General features: G+C 42.2%; 1 protein-coding gene across 1 annotated transcript in view; it reads right to left on the bottom strand.

The window, feature by feature from the left end:
* Nucleotides 1-5,492: 5,492 nt before the first annotated feature.
* LOC129855066 (D(4) dopamine receptor-like) overlaps nucleotides 5,493-20,602 on the bottom strand; it is a 29,617-nt gene continuing 14,507 nt past the window's right edge. Inside the window, exon 4 of the mRNA XM_055922351.1 lies at nucleotides 5,493-6,201. Within this exon, the coding sequence (XP_055778326.1) occupies nucleotides 5,990-6,201 (212 nt within the window). The 3' untranslated portion in view covers nucleotides 5,493-5,989. The remainder of the gene's footprint in view (nucleotides 6,202-20,602) is intronic.

The raw sequence follows: 20,602 nt of genomic DNA, 5'->3' as shown, positions 1-20,602 counted from the left end.
GGAGGAGAAAGGGGGAGGAAATTGCAGATGGGCCCATATGGATGTGGTGAGACAAATACCCTCTACCCCACCTCTACCCCTCTCCACTTTCCACCTCCATGGAGGATGTGTAAGCCCTCTACAATGTTTTCCCTTCACCTGTCCCTCCCCTCTAACCCCTAATGCTTTTCTCAAGGTAGATTTTAGAATTTTTTTTTTTTTTCGTGGAATGTTAGGAAGGGGAGAGGGTGAAGGGAGAGGTGGAGGAGAAAGGGGGAGGAAATTGCAGATGAGCCCGGTTGGGGGTTATTTGTCAATTTTCTAGGTCTGGGAGCTCCTATGAATTCCCTCTGTCATGTAATGATTCTCTTGTATGCCTCTGATCAACACCTATCCTTAAAAGAAGAAAAAAATCAAATAGTTGATTTGCTTTGTCAATTTCTTTGGGTTGGGTGGATAGGGGGGGGGGGGGGGGGGTTACAGGTAAAATATTAATCTCAATTTACACTGTTTATACACTTCATCACCCAAAGTATGTGAACAACTGCTCGTCGAACATCTCATTCCAAAATCATGGGCATTAATATGGAGTTGGTCCCCCTTTGCTGCTATAACAGCCTCCACTCTTCTGGGGAGGCTTTCCACTAGATGTTGGAACATTGCTGCGGGGACTTGCTTCCATTCAGCCACGAGCATTAGTGAGGTCGGACTCTGATGTTGGACGTTTAGGGTTGGAACGCAGTCAGCGTTCCAATTCATCCCAAAGGTATTCGATGGAGTTGAGGTCAGGGCTCTGTACAGGCCAGTCAAGTTCTTCCACATCGATCTTGACAAACCATTTCTGTATGGACCTCGAGCGAGGTCCATACAGAAATGGTTTGTGCACGGGAGCATTGTCATGCTGAAACAGGAAAGGGCCTTCCCCAAACTGTTGCCACAAAGTTAAAAGCATAGAATCGTCTAGAATGTAATTGTATGCTGTAGTGATAAGATTTCCCTTCACTAGAATTAAGGGGTCTAGCCCGAACCATGGGAAAAAGCCCAAGACCATTATTCCTCCTCCACCTAACTTTACAGTTGGCGCAATGCATTGGGGCAGGTAGCGTTCTCCTGCCAAACCCAGATTTGTCTATTGGACTGGCTGGTGGTGAAGTGTGATTAATCACTCCAGAGAACAAGTTTCCACTGCCCTAGAGGACAATGGCAGCAAGATTAACACCACTCCTGTCGATGCTTGTCATTGTTCATGGTGATCTTAGGCTTGTATGTGGCTGCTCGTCCATGGAAACCCATTTCCTGATGCTCCCAACAAACAGTTCTTGTGCTAATGTTGCAACGTCCACACTCAACGATTTTTACAGATGCGCCCGACTCTTGGCGGCAGTAAGAAAGTCATCGCCATCTGCACCCATTCAACAGCCTAGATTTACATTTTTATTAATTCTAAACAAAATCACTTTTGTGGGGTTCTCATACGCTTACAATGATATTCTGATTCTTGCTTGAACAGTTGCTAAGATTTATATTTGGTTGTGATCTTTGCAAAATAACTATTTTGGATGCAGCAGTTGTTAGCTAGAATGCTAAACGCTCGTTGATATAGGCTGTAGCAAAAGCTAGCCAAAGAGACATTTTACTAGTTGAAGTGTTTTTTTTGTTGTTTTTTGTATAATGCAGTTGATCTGTGATGATGATGATGATGATGACACAAACATTTATATTAAACAGGGCATTCATATGAGCCTTAATCCAATTATAATCTAAAAGTACTGTGAAATGCACTCATAAGCAGTATGTAAATATAGGCCGGCGCTCTATAAGAACTCCCCCTTCGGCCACCAACTATTACGGGATGCCAAAGTCATATTTTTCCACATTCTGTTCCAGTTAAAGGGTTGTTCAGATCTGTGGACCGTACTTTTTTAATGGCTAGCTCAGAATATGAGCTTTCCAAAAGTTGTTTACATATTATAGAGATCAGTCCTGTTGGGGGCCCAGATAATTGAGTTCTAAATCCCATCATTGGATGGTTCAGTAGTTGGGTTTTCCAGGGGACTCCGTAAGCCAGTATAGCTGACCTAGGTAAATAAAAAAGGAGTTGCCTGGTTGTGTCTTTCAGATCTTGGAATGTTCTCAAACAATGACTGTCCATGACAAAAGTCCACTCTACATATGTAGCGCAAGGCATTATTGTGAAATATTGGAGTATGGGCATGCCATTTTGATTTCCAGAAATACAATATAAAGTTTGGTGCTCCTACATCTTTCCCTCTTTGCAAGTTTGTTCATTTTATCCGGGCTCGCTTACCTTGCCAAATACACTGAGTATATGAAACAGTAGGAACACCTACTCTTTACATGACAAAGACTGACCAGGTGAAAGCCATGATCCCTTATTGATGTCACCTGTTAAATCAACTTCAATCAGTGTAGATGAAGGGGAGGAGACAAAATATTTAAGTGCCTTTGGTAGTAGGTGCCAGACGTACCGGTTCGAATGTGTCAAGAACTGCAACTTTGCTGTGTTTTTCACGCTCAACAGTTTATGTGTGTATCAAGAATGGTCCACCACCCAAAGGACATCCAGCCAACTTGACATAACTATGGGAAGCATTGGAGTCAACATGGGCCAGCATTCCTGTGGAACGCTTTCGACACCTTGTGGAGTCCATGCAAAGACAAATTGAGACTGTTCTGAGGGCAAAAGAGGGTGTAACTCAATAATAGGAAGGTGTTCCTAATGTTTTGAACACTTGGTGTACATTTTGAAACCATGCTATGGATTTTATCCCAATAGCCAGAAGGGGGAGACAAGGGAAGTGTTGAACTACAGAAGTTCAGACGTGGTAATATATTCATTTTGACAATAGATATTCTTCCGGCTCTGCTGAGGTCGGATGGAATTGAGTTGAGCGTTCTGTTAAAGTTTTTGGCAATGGTTTTATCTAAATACGGAAATAGATCTATTCCCAAATATTTAAAATGGGAAACGATTGGGATACCATAAGAAGAGAGTCCTCCATCGGGTGCTTGAGAGGCAGTAGGGCATATTTGGTTAGATATATTTCATAACTTGAGATGGCGCTGAATTTGTCTATGATCTTCAAAGCTTTTGGGAGGAATTGAGATACTTTATCTAGACAATGTAAGATATCGTCAGTGTATAGTAAGATGATGTAATCCGTAGAATTGAGAGATATTGGTGTAAATTCTATCGATTTTCAAATTGCCTGGGCCAGGAGCTCCATAGACAATAAAAATAGGAGGGAGAAATATGGGATCACCTAGCCTGCTATTTGTAGTTATTCTGAACAGAACAGAGCAGGTAGTGCCTTTTATTACTATGGCTGAGGGATTGGCATATAGTATTTTAATCATATTAATGAAATTGGAGCCAAGCCCCATATGATGAACACCTATCCTGTACCCCAGGTTATAAGCAACATTGCAGTGAGTCACTCACGTATTCTCCCAATGTGTTCATCTTTACTGCTGCAATTTGAGCTTTTCTATTTGGGTTGCCAGTAGGGGAGCTGGGGAAGTGTCAGTGGGAAGTAGGCACCTTGCTATCTCACACAAGGCTTGTGTCCCAAATGGTACCCTATTCCCCAAAAGCACTGCTTTTGACTGATAGAACCTGTTGAGACATGACATTTCATATTACTGTGTGTGTATGCTATGAATCCCTGTGGTACTGACTGCTTTCAAATCAGTGTGCACCCTGTAGGCTAGCACCTGTTGTGAGATTTGTGGTCTATTTGTGACCCAGGCCAGAGGCACCTGCGGAAAGATTTAAGGCCAGGAGAACAGGGACACTTGTACCAGGGTGAGGCGTTCCTAACTGTGCTGCTGCTGATGCTACAGTTTCCTTTCTCATTCTGTCATCGAGTTCCATGAAAAGAGGTTTCAGTGGAGGGAGTCTGTGTGTAGGAGGATGCACTATTAATTTATCTCATTATGGTTAGATGGCTCACTTCTAACTCCTTTGTCTCTAGACTTGTTTGTTTGGGTTTGGACCCTGTGTGAATCTGTAACCCTTTCAGGAAAAGTGCCTCAGAATTTAAAAAAAGAATTTGTCACCATATAGAGTGACTTTGAGCATTTATCCCAGTTATTAGTGCCTGTAGTCTGGATAAACCCAGCTGGAAAGGCCAATATGAAAAAACATCTGACACCTCAGTCTCTCATACAAGCCACACAATGACATTGTCTCTCTTTATTCATTTTTCAAACTTCCCTGTGAAGTTTGGTCTTTGAGAGCCCAGGGTTGTGAAGATGAGCTTTGGACTTGGACATCAACTTGTATGTGCTTGCTAAGCAGGGTGGAGTATCCCAGATGTCATTTGATGTTATCCTTTATTTTAAGAGTAGCTTCGCCTCCACATTTCTCGTTATTGCTGACATAAACACTCACCCCACTCCAGTAGTTACTTTGGATCATGGGGAGGTCGAGAGGGAGTTAGAAGAGTTGTCCTGGGCCATCTGTTGGCAGACAGTCTGATGCTTTTGTAGCTTTGTGATTGTAATGAGAGATGACACACTCAGGTCTACTTAAAAGCTTGGGAGTCAGACACCACTTCCTTCTCTGTCCACCCACCTCCACAATTTCACCTCCATAATCACATTTTACAGCAGTCCTATCCAAAGATTTTTATTCTCTGCTTTCTCTCCATTCTCCTAGTTGAGATAGACTTGAATATCTTTGAATAAAATACGCATCAGCTGTCTTGGAGGAGAGTGAAGAAGAATGTCATAGTGTAAGCGAGACCTTTTCATGAAGAGGCGTGTGAAAAACAAAGTTTATGGAAGGACTGACATTAAACCTTTCAACTCACACAGTCGTTTTGTGTTCATAGATATACAGTGATTACAATTTCTGGTCACTCTTCTAAATGCCCTCAATTGGAGTTTACTTTTATGTTAGCACATCAATGCTAGTTTACCCTACCCTGATTTTGAAATGGGACTAATGTTTTTGGCCTCTGTCTTCACCTGATGTTGTTGCTAGGCTAACCTCTGTCCTCCACCTGTGGCTAATGGACCAATCATCCTGGGGGGGGAGCATGTGGATTTAAATGACTCTCTCAATATCTGTCACACTGCAAGCAGATGGTGTCTGAAATTGCTCCATCATATTTAATCCTCCCTCCCAAAGCTTTCTCCTTGGGTTTGAACCATCACTCTCTTTTTTTGTTATTTTCCTGTCTTAGATACATGATTTGAGCTGCTAGGCAACACAGAGGAAACTTTCTTTGTTCTTTTGCCCTTTTCAGTTGACCACTTCTCAGTTTGTCAAAGCCTCAATTTCCGTACAGGCGTGAGGGATATTTTTTAAAGAGGTTTCCTTTTGTTGTGACGATCTTTATCAGACTAAGTCAGGAGTCATCTCAGGATTTGCAGTATAGTCGTGGTTGTTTGGAGAATTATAATTTTTTGTTGATGAGAGGTAGGTGTGGTGGCGTGGAGTATGTTTTTAACCCTGGTCCTCAATGTTCAGAAGACAGAAGTCCTCATTTTAAGTGAAAAAAAACATTTAATCTTAAAGATTCATTTTGTACACATTCAGTTACCTCTAATAACCTCAGAAATGGCTTCTATTTCTGAATATCTTTTTCAGTTGAATGGATTCAATGCTATTCCTCACCACAAAGATTTCCACAATAAACATTGAAACGGCATATGGCCAGCTGACAAACAAACATTGCTGTCACAATAAGATAAATCACAAGCGTAAATCAACAGAAAACATTATGTACAAAAATAAAATCCCAATTGGGAGAAAAATATGCAATGGCAAGTTATGCTCTACAGCAAACCTCAGATTTGATATTGTCACATCTATACAATGGTATCATTTGTGCTTTCTTGTCCATTTATTGGCGGCGGTAGCTTACCCTGGCCCCAGATATGTTTGTGCTGTGTTGCCAACTGACGTTGCCATAGGAGTTGACCATAAGAGATTGCGAGACGGCACAAACAGATCTGAACCAGGCTAGCTGTGCCGTCTTGTCTACCGGTATGTACAGCAGCTGTGGATGAATTTCTTGAAGTAGTTCCTGAACTCTGTGTTGAAGACCGTGTAGATGATGGGGTTGAGGGCGCTGTTGACGTAGCCTAGCCAGGTGACAATGCTCATCAGGGCGGGGGGGATGAAGCAGGTGGCACACAGGGCCCGCATGGTGTGGACCACGAAGAACGGGGTCCAGCAGAACAGGAAGACACCTGGGATGGAATAGACACACACACACACACACACACACACACACACACACACACACACACACACACACACAGAGGCAGTCAGGCACATACACAAGCGCACAAACGCAGGAAGGCACATGGGAACAAGCATAGGAAAACATGCACACAGGTACGCACAGGCCGAACGGCACGAATGGGCAGACACAGGCACACACAAAACACACAGGCAAAGAGGTTTAGATTTCGTAAACCACAGGGATCGCAGTAAAATTACACCTCTAAGACTTCTCTCATTTATGAAAGGATTGTATGTCAGGCTAACACAGGCTTGAAACTGTATTGCTACGATTGGGTTCCAAATGGCACCCTTTCCCCTTTATAGTGCTCTACTTTTTGATCAGGGCCCAAAGAGCTTTGGTCAAAAGTAGTGCACTTTATAGGGAACAGGGTGCCATTTGGAACGTATCCTACATTTAATAAAACTGGAATTGCTCAATAGATCATGAGTCTTACTTTGAGGACATGAATGAGCGGCCAATGGGAAAAGATATAGCTAGCAATAATGATCAAGTCAAACACAATCAAAATCAAAGACTGAGCCCAGAATTACTGTAAGCCGCCCCCCTCTTAAAGCCCCATCCAGATGAATGTATTTCAGATTGAAGTAGCCTGAAGAGGCACTGCTGAATAGATTCTACACATCACTGAGAGCTCAATTACATATACATCATGAAGTGTGGTCAAATCCCCATGGTGTAATATAGATGTGATTTAAAAAAAATAATGCTAATGTGTCATTTCCTATCAGCGTGATGTGACTAGGGTAATAAAACGGAACCGATCTGTATTTTAAGTAGGAAAATTACATTTTCAATCAAACACTTGCCCATACATAAACCAATTGCTCATACAGGAGCAAAGTGTATTGGGTGAATACTTCAGATATAAGCAGAACCTTGCCAGATCAAATGATGTTTGTACGTAAAGAAGTATACCTGCAGAAAAATGAGAAGTGTGTATACAGGTGTAGGGTATATATAAGATAAACTGTGCTACAAATGCTCCTCCACCACCGTTCGAACTACACCAGTCAGCCTCCCTGCCTAGCCCCCGCTCGGCTGAATAATTCAGAAATGCTGATGAGATTTCTATTAATAATCTAGAATGGAGGTTAGGATGAGTGATGGATCAGAAACAAACTGTTCCATCCCAAATGGCACCCTATTCCCTACATAGTGCACTACTTCTGATCATAGCCATATGGGTCATGTTCAAATGTAGTGCACTTTATATGGAATAGGGTGTCATTTGGGACATATCCCTGCTCTGAGCACCAACTCTCTCTGGAAGCTGGGCTTTCCTTTCTCTGACTCATTCACTTACTGTGGAGGGAGGGCTTTGGTTGAACAACTGAATGTGAGGCAGGAATAGCATTTGATTTTTTCCAGCGGTTCAGCATTCCTCGGAGAAGCTCAAGCTGCGAATAAAGTCTCCTAGTCATCTAAGGTAGGTCCCTCAGGAGCATGAATAAGATAGTCTTATGTAATGTAGAGTTCCTTCCCACCAGACATCTACCTTGGTTTGTGTTTGAACTATTGAATAATATTAGAGATATCCATCGCTCCTGCCATTCCCCTTTGGCTGGGCCAAGGAGAGACCCTTTGTTTTTTTTTCACACACAATACCCCATAATGACAAAGTGAAAACAGGTTTCTAGACATTTTTGCAAATGTAATGAACATGCAAAAGTTTACATACACTTATGTTGGATTCATTAAAAGTCGTTTTTCAATCACTCCACATATTTCTTGTTAACAAACTATAGTGTTGGCAAATTGGTTAGGACATCTACTTTGTGCATGACACAAGTAATTTTTCCAACAATTGTTTACTGACAGATTATTTCATTTATAATTCACTGTATCACAATTCCAGTGGGTCAGAAGTTTACATACACTAAGTTGACTGTGCCTTTAAACAGCTTGGAAAATTTCAGAAAATGATGTCATGGCTTTAGACGCTTCTGATAGGCTAATTGACATCATTTGAGTCAATTGGAGGTGTACCTGTGGATGTATTTCAAGGCATACCTTCAAACTCAGTGCCTCTTTGCTTGACATCATGGGAAAATCAAAATAAATCAAGACCTCAGAAAAAAAATTGTAGACCTCCACAAGTCTGGTTCATCCTTGGGAGCAATTTCCAAACGCCTGAAGGTACCACGTTCATCTGTACAAACAATAGTACGCAAGTATAAACACCATGGGACCACGCAGCTGTCATACCGCTCAGGAAGGAGACGCGTTCTGTCATCTAGAGATGAATGTACTTTGGTGCGAAAAGTGCAAATCAATCCCAGAACAACAGCAAAGGACCTTGTGAATATCCTGGAGGAAACAGGTACAAAAGTATCTATATCCACAGTAAAACGAGTCCTATATCGACATAACCTGAAAATCTGCTCAGCAAGGAAGAAGCCACTGCTCCAAAACTTCCATAAGAAAGCCAGACTACAGTTTGCAACTGCACATGGGGACAAAGATCATACTTTTTGGAGAAATGTCCTCTGGTCTGATGAAACAAAAACAGAACTGTTTGGCCATAATGACCATCGTTATGTTTGGAGGAAAAATGGGGAGGCTTGCAAGCCGAAGAACATCATCCCAACTCTGAAGCATGTGGGTGGCACCATCATCTTGTGGGGGTGCTTTGCTGCAGGAGGGACTGGTGTGCTTCACAAAACAGATGGCATCATGAGGCAGGAAAATTATGTGAATATATTGAAGTAACATCTCAAGACATCAGTCAGGAAGTTAAAGCTTGGTCGCAAATGTGTCTTCCAAATGGACAATGACCCCAAGCATACTTCCAAAGTTGTGGCAAAATGGCTTAAGGACAACAAAGTCAAGGTATTGGAGTGGCCATCACAAAGCCCTGACCTCAATCCTATAGAAAATGTGTGGGCAGAACTGAAAAAGCATGTGCGAGCAAGGAGGCCTACAAACCTGACTCAGTTACACCAGCTGTCAGGAGGAATGGGTCAAAATTCATCCAACTTATTGTGGGAAGCTTGTGGAACGCTACCCGAAATGTTTGACCCAAGTTAAACAATTTAAAGGCAATGCTACCAAATACTAATTGAGTGTATGTAAACTTCTGACCCACTTGGAACATGATGAAAGAAATAAAAGCTGAAATAAATCCTTTTCTCTACTATTATTCTGACATTTCATTCTTAAAATAAAGTGGTGATCCTAACTGACCTAAGACAGGGAATTTTTACGAAGATTAAATGTCAGGAATTGTGAAAAACTCCTGTATTTGTCAAAGGTGTATGTTAACTTCCGACTTCAACTGTATATACAGTACCAGTTAAAAGTTTGGACACACCTACTCATTCAAGGGTTTTTCTTTCTTAGGTGAAGCTGTTTGAGAGAATGCTAAGATGTATTTTCTACACAATGTAGAAAATAGTAAAAATAAAGGGTAACCTTTTGAATGAGTAGGTGTATCCAAACTTTTGACTGGTACTGTGTGTGTGTGTGTGTGTGTCTGTATATATTGTAATTTATTAGTTTTTTTGCTCAGAAAACTTGGGGGGGCCAAATAAAACCACCTGCGAAATCCGTCCCGGGCTACCAGTTGAGAAACCTGTCATAGGGCGTCTTATTATAACCCCCCCAGGGCCAGGATTAGGAAAGCCTTATCTAATGGAATTCTGGGTTTCTGAATCAGTTCTGACCAGACAGCTCCATCACTCCTGCTATTTGGAGTTGTTGTAGATCCATTCTCACCTCCTACTATTAAATCAAGAAAAGGATTTAAGGCTTGAGTGAGGCTGGTTGCAATGGTGTCTTCTCTCCAAGAGGCCACTATTTTCAGACACCACCTGACTTTGAGGCGTGTATTAGTCTTTTCCCCACATAACTATTTATTTACAATGTAGGCTACTACTGCAGTGTAAGTTACTATTTGTGTTAGTATCCTGATTCAGATAAGATCCACCGTTATTTCAAATCTATTTCATTGACTTCAAATCACATTTTATTAGTCACATGCGCTGAATACAACCGGTGTAGACCTTACAGTGAAATACAGGGGGGTACCAATACAGAGTCAATGTGTGGGGGCACCGGTTAGTCGAGGTAGTATATACATGTAGGTAGAGTTATTAAAGTGACTATGCATAGATAACAGAGCATAGCAGTGGGGGGGGGGGGGGGGGCACTGCAAGTAGTCTGGGTGGCCATTTGACTAGATGTTCATGAGTCTTATGGCTTGGGGGTAGAAGCTGTTTAGAAGCCTCTTGGACCTAGACTTGGCACTCCGGTACTGCTTGCTGTGCGGTAGCAGAGAGAACAGTATGACTAGGGTGGCTGGAGTCTTTGACAATTTTTAAGGCCTTCCTCTGACACCACCTGGTATAGAGGTCCTGGATGGCAGAAAGCTTGGCCCCAGTGATGTCCTGGGCCATTCCCATTACTCTCTGTAGTGCCTTGCGGTTGGAGACCGAGCAGTTGCCATACCAGGCAGTGATGCAACCAGTCAGGATGCTCTCAATGGTGCAGCTGTAGAACCTTTTGAGGATCTGAGGACCCATGCCAAATCTTTTCAGTCTCCTGAGGGGGAATAGGTTTTGTTGTGCCCTCTTCACATTGACCCTTGAACACAGGGTTTGAAATACTCCCTGATAGCTCCCTCAAATTCCATACTATAGGCCACGCTTCAGTTCTGATATGCATTTTCAATGAATTCACCAACTCCATTAATCTACATCATCCCTGGCTAGATGGACTCACAGATAGCACAAGGACACAAGGCTGATTGACGGTGACAGAGTTTCTCTCTTTCTCCCCGCTCCTTCCCCTCTCTCCTTATCTTTATCCCCATTTTTCTCTCTGTTCTCATAGACTCATTTAGCTCTGTTTTTGGGTGCGCGTGTGTGTGTGCGTGTGCTGCTCCTTTAGGTGTGTGACTTTGCCGTGTGGAATGATTGTGGCCTGGGTCTTGAAAGGATCATCCAGAACAATTTCCTGCCATGCCCTCTGCCCATACCCTCCAATAGGTAGACAACCAGAATGTGTGTGTGTGTGTGCATCTACTGTGAAAGACTACAGGATTGTCTCTGGCTTAAAGCAGGCACACAACTTCTCAAGGGGGAAAACTGCATTAAAGAATGTGTGAAATGCTAGAAGCGCCGTTACTCCGAATAATTGTCATTTACATTTGGTAATACATTACCGTGTCTTTTTGTAGCGCAGAATCTTAATGTTTTCTGAGCTTTAGCATTGAATGTTGACACATCCATTAACTGAAATTTATTGAAAAGGAAATACAGAAATATCCTAAATATTCACACCCCTGAGTAAATACTTTGTAGAAGCACCTTTGGCAGCGATTACATCTGTAAGTCTTTCTGAGTCAGTCTCTAAGAACTTTCCTCACCTGGATGGTGCAACATATGTGCATTTTATTGTTTTCTAAATTCTTCAAGAACTGCCAAATTGGTTGTTGTTCATTGCTAGACAACCATTTTCAGGTCTTGCCATTGATTTTCAAGTAGATTTAAGTCAAAACTGTAACTCGGCCACTCAGGAACATTCACTGTCTTCTTGGTCAGCAACTCCAGTGTAGATTTGGCCTTGTGTTTTAGGTTATTGTCCTGCTGAAAGGTGAATTCATCTCCCAGTCTGGTGGAAAACAGATTGAACCAGGTTTTCCTCTAGGAATTTGCCTGTGCTTAACTCCATTCTGTTTATGTCTTATCCTGAAAAATTCCCCAGTCCTTAACGATTACAAGCATACAAGAATACTTTCTGAAGGCACTGTGTATTTTAGTGAGCATATTTAGCCGTTTTAACCCCTACAGCGTGAATGATTGTTCTAATCTCACAGGAGGTTGGTGGCATCTTAATGGGGGGGGGGGGGGGGGGGTGGTGGCTTGTGGTAATGGCTAGAGAGGAATAAGTGGATAAGTATCAAACACATGGTTTCTATGTGTTTGATGCCAATCCACAGCATAACCTTCACGCTAGATCAAAACTCCAAACTCCTGGAACTGAGACAGACCAAATACAACTTCAATTAGCACTAAGCTTTTCAAAAAGTGTGAGGTGTCAAAGCCTTTGAGCCCAACAAATGGAAGGCTCCACCACCCAAATCCAGAGGCCTTGAAGCCCACTCCCGCTGTTCAGAGACCAATTCACTGGCATTTTCTACAAGAAATCTGCCTCCAGAAATAAAAGCTTCTCCCAAGTGGGTGTGACACCTACTCCCGTTATCTGCTGCACTGCTGCATGGATTCCACCTGGCAATCTGTTCACCGTCTGCCGTGGCATGTCTCCCCGTCTGGTATAGGCACCCCCACCACACTCTCCCCTCTCTCCCGAGCTTTCGCTCAACTCCAGCACATAGGCACTGTTGGGGCGAGTGACTCTGAACTTACAAATGGCTAGTTATAATTTTTTTCTTGTGCATTTTGCTATTTGCCACATGACTTCTGTATGCTTTGTTGACTATGAACCTTCTTGTTTACCCAACCGTGGGACAGACCATGTTTGTTCCCACACTTGGGACTCTGGCTCTCTATTGGTTACACAGACTTTTCTAACCACCTCTCGCCGGCTTTGTATTCATGTTAACTGATGAAATTGCTGTATAATATGATCTTGTTGCCATCTAATGCACATTCAAATGTCATAAATCAACACTGCAGAGCTCCCTGTCCTCTGCCGTGTCTTGATTGTATTACTGTTGATGATATCTAGAAATGTGCATGTACACCCTGGCCCATACTGTTGCTAGCCCCAATTCAGACTTGTGCTCTGATATCTGTTTCACTGATTTCTGCTCTCGTAAAAGCCTGGGTTTTCTCCACGTTAACACTAGAAGCTTATTACCTAAAATGGATCAATTGAAAGTGTGGGTTCACAGCAGCAAATCCAGATGTGTTGGTCATTACTGAGACGTGATTAAGAAAGAGTGCTTTGAACACTGCTGTTAACCTTTCTGGTTATAACCTTTTTCGGCAAGACAGATCTTTCGAAGGTGGGGGAGCGGCAATCTTTACCAAGGATCACCTTCAGTGCTCGATTGTCTCCACCAAGTCTGTCCCCAAACAATTTGATTTGCTGGTTTTAAGCATTAAACTTTCAAAAAGCTCTTTGTTGACTGTTGCTGGGTGCTATCGTCCTCCATCAGCACCGGCCTGTAACCTACCTGCCCTAAACGCTCTCCTGGCCCGTTACACTAAGTCTGAATTTGTCCTGCTTGATGACCTAAACTGGGACATGCTTAAACCACCTGACCAAGTCCTAAAGCAATGGGACTCCCTAAATCTTTCTCAGATTATTACCAATCCACAAGGTATGACTCCAAACACCCAGAAAAGGCTACTCTCCTTGATGTTATCCTCACAAATAATCCTGATTGGTATCAGTCGGGTGTTTTCTGTAATGATCGTAGTGGTCACTGTTTTACAGCCTGTGTTTGTAATGGCTCAATGAAACGACCTGTCCTGATTTGTCATAGACGCTTGCTAAAAGAACTTTAATGAGCAAGCCTTTCTTCATGACCTGGCCTCTGTAAATTGGTCTGGAATCAACTTGATCCCCTCTATCGAAGACGCTTGGACCTTCTTTTTTTAATATTTTCAGTGATATTGTTGACAAACACGCCCCCATAAAGAAAATGAGAATTAAGAACAGGTTAAGCCCCTGGTTCAACCATGATCTTGCAGAGTTACTCCACCTGCAGCCACGGTTCGTCCTTTATTTAAAGCGGAGATCAAGCTGATCCTAACTGTTAATAGGCCTATTTCTATTTTGTCCTGTTTATCAAAAGTGTTGGAAAAACTTTCTTGATGTCTATAGTATTCTTTGGTAAGTAATCTGGTTTCCGCTCAAGGGAAATGTCACCATTGCCCTTGATTCTAAGCAATGTTGCACTGCTATTTTCAAGTTTTACGGTAGACCATTTCATTCTTGTAAGCCCCTCCCCGGATTTTGTGTTAAACACTCTACAACAAAGCATTCTTAGCGTCCAACAAGCTTTCTCTGCCCTTAACTGACTTGCCTAGTTAAGTAAAGGTTACACACATATACACACACACACACCACACTGACCGAAAAGTTATTTTGTTGGCATTTACCCATGTCCCCATTACCAGTAAAACATAATCAAAATCTATTTCTTTCACTTACTTGCTGTGCTGTTTCGTTGTTCATTTGTTCAGTCGTTTCATTCTCAACCAGGATTTCATCATACATGTCAAGCAGTGAAGTTTCAGCTCTGTCTGTCCGTGGCCCCTCTTCCTCGGTGCGCACTGTTACTGTGTCTGTTTCCATCTTGTTCAGCTGTGTATGTAACATTTCACATAAACCCTGTTTCTTGTCTGCATCGAAGTAGCGGTCCTTGTACATAGCATCAAGCATGGTGGCGACACAGCAAAGAGAAAATGCCACCTAATTGCTTGTTCACAGCCTATGTTGCCAGTTTTGTTGAGCAGGCGTTTCAATGCCATGACAGAGGGTATCACGTCTGCTGCAGCCGCAGTTGATGAGCTTATTTCTTGAGTCAGTTGTTCGAATGGAGCTACCTAGTTTGTTCATGTTTCCATGTTTCAAACATGTTCTCAAATGGTATTGAAATGGCAGCAGCGGTATGACAACCAGTACATTCATGTGCATGAAATACGACTTTCCTCAGTACAAAATCCTTGACGACCCACTGTGCTGTCAGACTCAGCATGATCATGGGGCTGATATTGCTGGTCCAAATGTCAGTCGTGAAGCTAATAGCAGTGATACTATTACTGTGTAACTCCAGTAGGGCAACATCTGAAAAATAGCCCACTTGGTAACGTTAGTGTGTACCGGTGCTCGACCAGTCGGCGAAAGCCAACATCACCCACGACAGAGAATGGCTGATTGTCAAGGGCAATGAATTCCATTATCTTGGCGTTAATGGATTTCGCCTTTGAGTTGTCTCGCTGAAATGTTCTTACTCTTTCAAATGACTGCTTGACTTGTTGACTGCTCGATCCACACAGCGGACATTGTGTGCTAGTTTAGGAATGCTGTGTTGCACACGTAGTGCCAAATTTTGTGGCGTCATTACGTCATGTACCTACGTTATATAGGTATGCACAGCTTTGACATCGGTTTTGCATATCGGCGTTAACTTCTTATAACAAGTCCAATACAGCATATGAAAGGTACACATCTTGTGAATCCAGCCAACATGTCCGATTTTTAAAATGTTTTACAGGGAAGACACAATATGTAAATCTATTAGCTAACCACGTTAGCAAAAGACACCACTTTTTTTACTTCACCAGTTTTTTACTCCATCAGTAGCAATCACAAATTCGTCCAAATAAAGATATAAATAGCCACTAACCAAGAAACAACTTCATCAGATAACAGTCTGATAACATATTTATTGTATAGCATATGTTTTGTTAGAAAAATGTGCATATTTCAGGTATAAATCATAGTTTACATTGCAGCTACAATCAGAAATTGCACCGAAAGCAGACACCAACGCCAAATAACTAAATACCCATCAAAAACATTTCTGAAAAATACATAGTGTGCAGCAATTGAAAGACAGGCATCTTGTGATTCCAGACAATAGTTCCGATTTATCAAGTGTTTTACAGCGAAAACACAATAGAGCATTATATTAGCTTACCACAATAGCCAAAAACACAAGCAATTTTCCAGTAGCAAAAGTTAGCGATCGTAACAAACAAGCAAAAGATATATAATTTTTGACTAACCTTGATTTTCTTCATCAGATGACAGTCCTATAACATCAGGTTATACATACACTTATGTTTTGTTCAAAAATGTGCATATTTAGAGCTGAAATCAGTGGTTACACATTGTGCTAACTTAGCTACTTTTTCCACAACGTCTAAACAGCAACGATATTTTTCTTACACGTTTTCTGACACACATATTCTGACCAAATAGCTATTCATAAACATAAGTAAAAAATACATGTTGTATAGGAAATGATAGATCCATTAGTTCTTAATGAAATCACAGTGTTAGAATTCTAAAACATAACTTCATTACGACATCCAGCTTCGGTATAGCTGAGTACCCCAAAGTTGGGCGCCCACGACTAATTCACATGCACGACAGATATATGAATTAGCATCATAAAATGTTTCTTACTTTTGGTGATCTTCCATCAGAATGTTGTAGAAGGTGTCCTTTGTCAAGAACAGTCGTTGTTTGGATTTAGAACGTTCATTTTCCCTCTCGATTTAGCACGCGCACTTGCCAAGTGGCACAAAGCTCTCCAAGTCAACAAACGGAAGAGAACGGAACACGGCAAAACTCCCGAAAAATGTTCAATAATCTGATGAAACTATATTGAAAAAACATACTTTACGATGATATGGTCACATGTATCAAATAAAATCATAGCCGGAGATATTAGTCGTCCATAACGACAGCTAAACAGAAGGCAAATCCATGTCCCCTTTCGCGCGCTCCAGAAAACAGAAAATGGACGGTCACGTCATACAAAGAGCTTTTATTCCACCTCAGACCAAGATAAACACGAAATTTCTTCTCTCACCGCCTCTTGACATCCAGGGGAAGGTGTATGAAGTGCACGTAGACTCTTACGTATAATGCCCATGTATAGGCAGGAAGTAGAACAGAGCATCGATTTCAGACTTTCCACTTCCTGGTCAGGAAATGTGCTGCAGAATGAGTTCTGTTTCACTCAGAGAAATAATTCAAACGGTTTTAGAAACTAGATAGTGTTTTCAATCCAATAGTAATAATAATATGCATATTGTACGAGCAAGAATTGAGTACGAGGCCGTTTGAAATGGGCACCTTTTATCTGGCTACTCAATACTCCCCCTGCAGCCCAAACAGGTTAAACTAGACATCGGCCGATCTTGATGTTGGCATTTTTAGCTAATATCGTCCGATGACGATATCTTCACCGATAGATTGTGCATCCCTAATTACTACCTCTGAGGGTTTAGAGCTTGAGGTAGTCACCTCATACAAGTACTTGGGAGTATGGGTAGACGGTACACTGTCCTTCTCTCAGAAGATATCAAAGCTGCAGGCTAAAGTTAAATCTAGACTTGGTGTCCTCTATCGTAATCGATCCTCTTTCAACCCAGCTGCCAAACTAACCCTGATTCAGATGACCATCCTACCCATGCTAGATTAAGGAGACTTTATAGATTGGCAGGTAATGGTGCTCTTGAGCGGCTAGATGTTCTTTACCATTCAGCCATCAGATTTGCCACCAATGCTCCTTATAGGACACATCACTGCACTCTATACTCTTCTGTACTCTGTATATCTGTCGCAAGACCCACTGGTTGATGCTTATTTATATCAAATCAAATCAAATGTATTTATATAGCCTTTCGTACATCAGCTGATATCTCAAAGTGCTGTACAGAAACCCAGCCTAAAACCCCTAACAGCAAGCAATGCAGGTGTAGAAGCACCTTATAAAACCCTCTTAGGCCTCACTCCCCCCTATCTGAGATATCTACTGCAACTCTCATCCTCCACATACAACACCCGTTCTGCCAGTCACATTCTGTTAAAGGTCCCCAAAGCACACACATCCCTGGGTCGCTCGTCTTTTCAGTTCGCTGCAGCTAGCGAATGGAACAAGCTGCAACAAACACAACTCGACAGTTTTATCTCAATCTCTTCATTCAAAGTCTCAATGCACACTCTTACTGACAGTTGTGGCTGCGTTGCATTGCCCTTTGTGCTGTTGTCTGTGTCTAATAATGTTTGTACCCTGTTTTGTGCTGCTACCATGTTGTGTTGCTACCACATTGTTGTCATGTTGTTGCTATCATGATGTGTTGTCATGTGTCGCTGCCATGCAATGTTGTTGTCTTAGGTCTCTTATGTAGTGTTGTCTCTCTTGTCTTGATGTGTGTTTAGTCCTATATTTTTATTTAATACATTTTTATTTTGAATCCCAGCCCCTGTCCCCGCAGGAGGCCTTTTGCCTTGTGGTACGCCGTCATTGTAAATAACTCACTTGCCTAGTTAAATAAGGTTAGAAAATAAAATGTAAATTCCATTCGCTCTCTTTCAGGCATTATTATGAGCCATCCTCCCCTCAGCAGCATCCACTGATAGTTGTAGAATACATGAACATTCTGTCATGTCTTTGGCTATGCCAGATTAAGTGATGACATGCTATTCTACAAAATCCTTTCTCTGTAATTAATATTACCTGATCGAGCTAATCATGTAAATGTAATTAACTAGAAAGTCAGGGCACCACGAAATAATATTTATAGAGCTGTTATCTTCCGAATAAACTCTTAAAGACCTAGTAATATTTTACATCAATAGCAGTCAATATTAATCGTCACCTTATTTCAGTCTCATCTGAAAGTTGTAAATTGTTGGAAAGTTGTAAATTGCTCATCTGAAAGTTGTAAATCTGCACGAACCCAGTCTTCACTATGAGTCATCCATACATCAATTGTCTTAAATCATTTATTTATTAACTAACTAAACAATCACAGAAGTGCACACACAAACAAACAAACAAACAGTAAATATGGTTACAAGAAATGATACGGGAATGTGCCCTAGTGGGCTAAACCGGCATGGCGGCTTGTTAGACAAGGGGAGTGGGGGTCAGCTGAGAAGTCACTACAGAGTTGATAATTATAACAATTGAAATGCTAATCCTTTGCACATGAACGCTCACTCATTCGGGAACAATTGCAATCAATATATATATTTACGCTCAGTGTGTCGTCGGGATCTCTGTTGAAAAGTTTGTTTCTGTTGGAGAGTCTGTCCGCCCTCTCTCTCTCTCTGCCGTGGTTAGAATGGATAGTTCAGAGTGACATTCATTCATGTTGTTATAGAATAGATGTTTCGGCGGTTGTCGGTCTTCGCGTTTAATGATACCGAATTCCTAGCTTGCAGACTAGTAATTAATCTCAAAGACTTGTTCTTATTCTGTAGGTATCGATAGTCTAAGAGTTTAACCACGTGGTATGGTTAAAAGATTCAGCCATCTACTCAAACCTTGGCCTTCTTGTTATCGAGGTAAGCTGGTCTGCAACCTTTGTCCTCTCGTAATTGAGAAAAACATGGTCTGGTGATAGAAAACCCGGGTGGGGGTTTTATTCGGAAGAGCAGAAAAGGGCCTGTCCCAGGATGCCCGACCATAACTGCTCATGGGCGGTCCTCTGATTTAGTTAAACTCCAAAGGGAATTGGAGTTTCCTTCATTAAACAGTCCAAAATCACATTACACAATTTCACAAACAGTATCATCCACACTCATTCATCTTTTTTTTTAAATTATTTTTATTTATTTTTTTATCCCATTTTCTCCCCAATTTTCGTGGTATCCAATCGCTAGTAATTACTACCTTGTCTCATCGCTACAACTCCCGTACGGGCTCGGGAGAGACGAAGGTCGAAAGCCATGCGTCCTCCGAAGCACAACCCAACCAGCCGTACTGCTTCTTAACACAGCGCGCCTCCAACCCGGAAGCCAGCCGCACCAATGTGTCGGAGGAAACACCGTGTACCTGGCCCCCTTGGTTGGCGTGTACTGCGCCCGGCCCGCCACAGGAGTCGCTGGAGCGCGATGAGACAAGGATATCCCTACCGGCCAAACCCTCCCTACCCCGGACGACGCTATGCCAATTGTGCATCGCCCCACGGACTTCCCGGTCGCGGCCGGCTGCGACAGAGCCTGGGCGCGAACCCAGAGACTCTGGTGGCGCAGTTAGCACTGCGATGCAGTGCCCTAGACCACTGCGCCACCCGGGAGGCCCTCACACTCATTCATCTTATACAAGAATTAGATGTAAGCCTCATATCTGAGGCTATTGTATAAACAGCGTTATGGTAATGTGGCCGTATTGTCTCTCATGAGTTTCACAAAATTGTACCAAATGAACCAGATCGTAGCTGGATTCTTCTTTTATACCTATCTTTTATACCTTCCACAGAACATAAATGTTGTTCGGACCTCAAGTTCTGTGAGGTGGAAGAAATTCCTTTGTTCTTTCTGAAAACTCCCTCTGTCTCTATACTGTGGCCATGAGGAGATAATCTCTTCCAGCAATTTACGACCTGAGGTCGCAGCAGCCTGAGTGTAGGAGACAGAGAGAGGGGGAAGGGGCTTGCTGTACCCAAAGAGGGCAACGTCATGACAATTCCAACACATGGCCTACAGTTATCTTGGATTCTCGTTGGCAGCTTTTACACAGGAAGCCCAATTCTGATCTTTTTTTCACCACTAATTGGTATTTTGACCAATTAGATCAGCTCTAAAAAGGATCTGATATGAAAAGATCTGAGGTGATTGGGACAAAAGACCAATTAGTGGAAAAAAGATCAGAGTTTTCCACAATGGGGCAAATCTTCCAAGACTCC

This window comes from Salvelinus fontinalis, chromosome 5 (assembly GCF_029448725.1).
Source record: "Salvelinus fontinalis isolate EN_2023a chromosome 5, ASM2944872v1, whole genome shotgun sequence".
NCBI lineage: Eukaryota > Metazoa > Chordata > Actinopteri > Salmoniformes > Salmonidae > Salvelinus > Salvelinus fontinalis.
The sequence above is the reverse complement of the archived record's forward strand: the minus strand, read 5'-3'. Positions and strand labels throughout refer to the sequence as shown.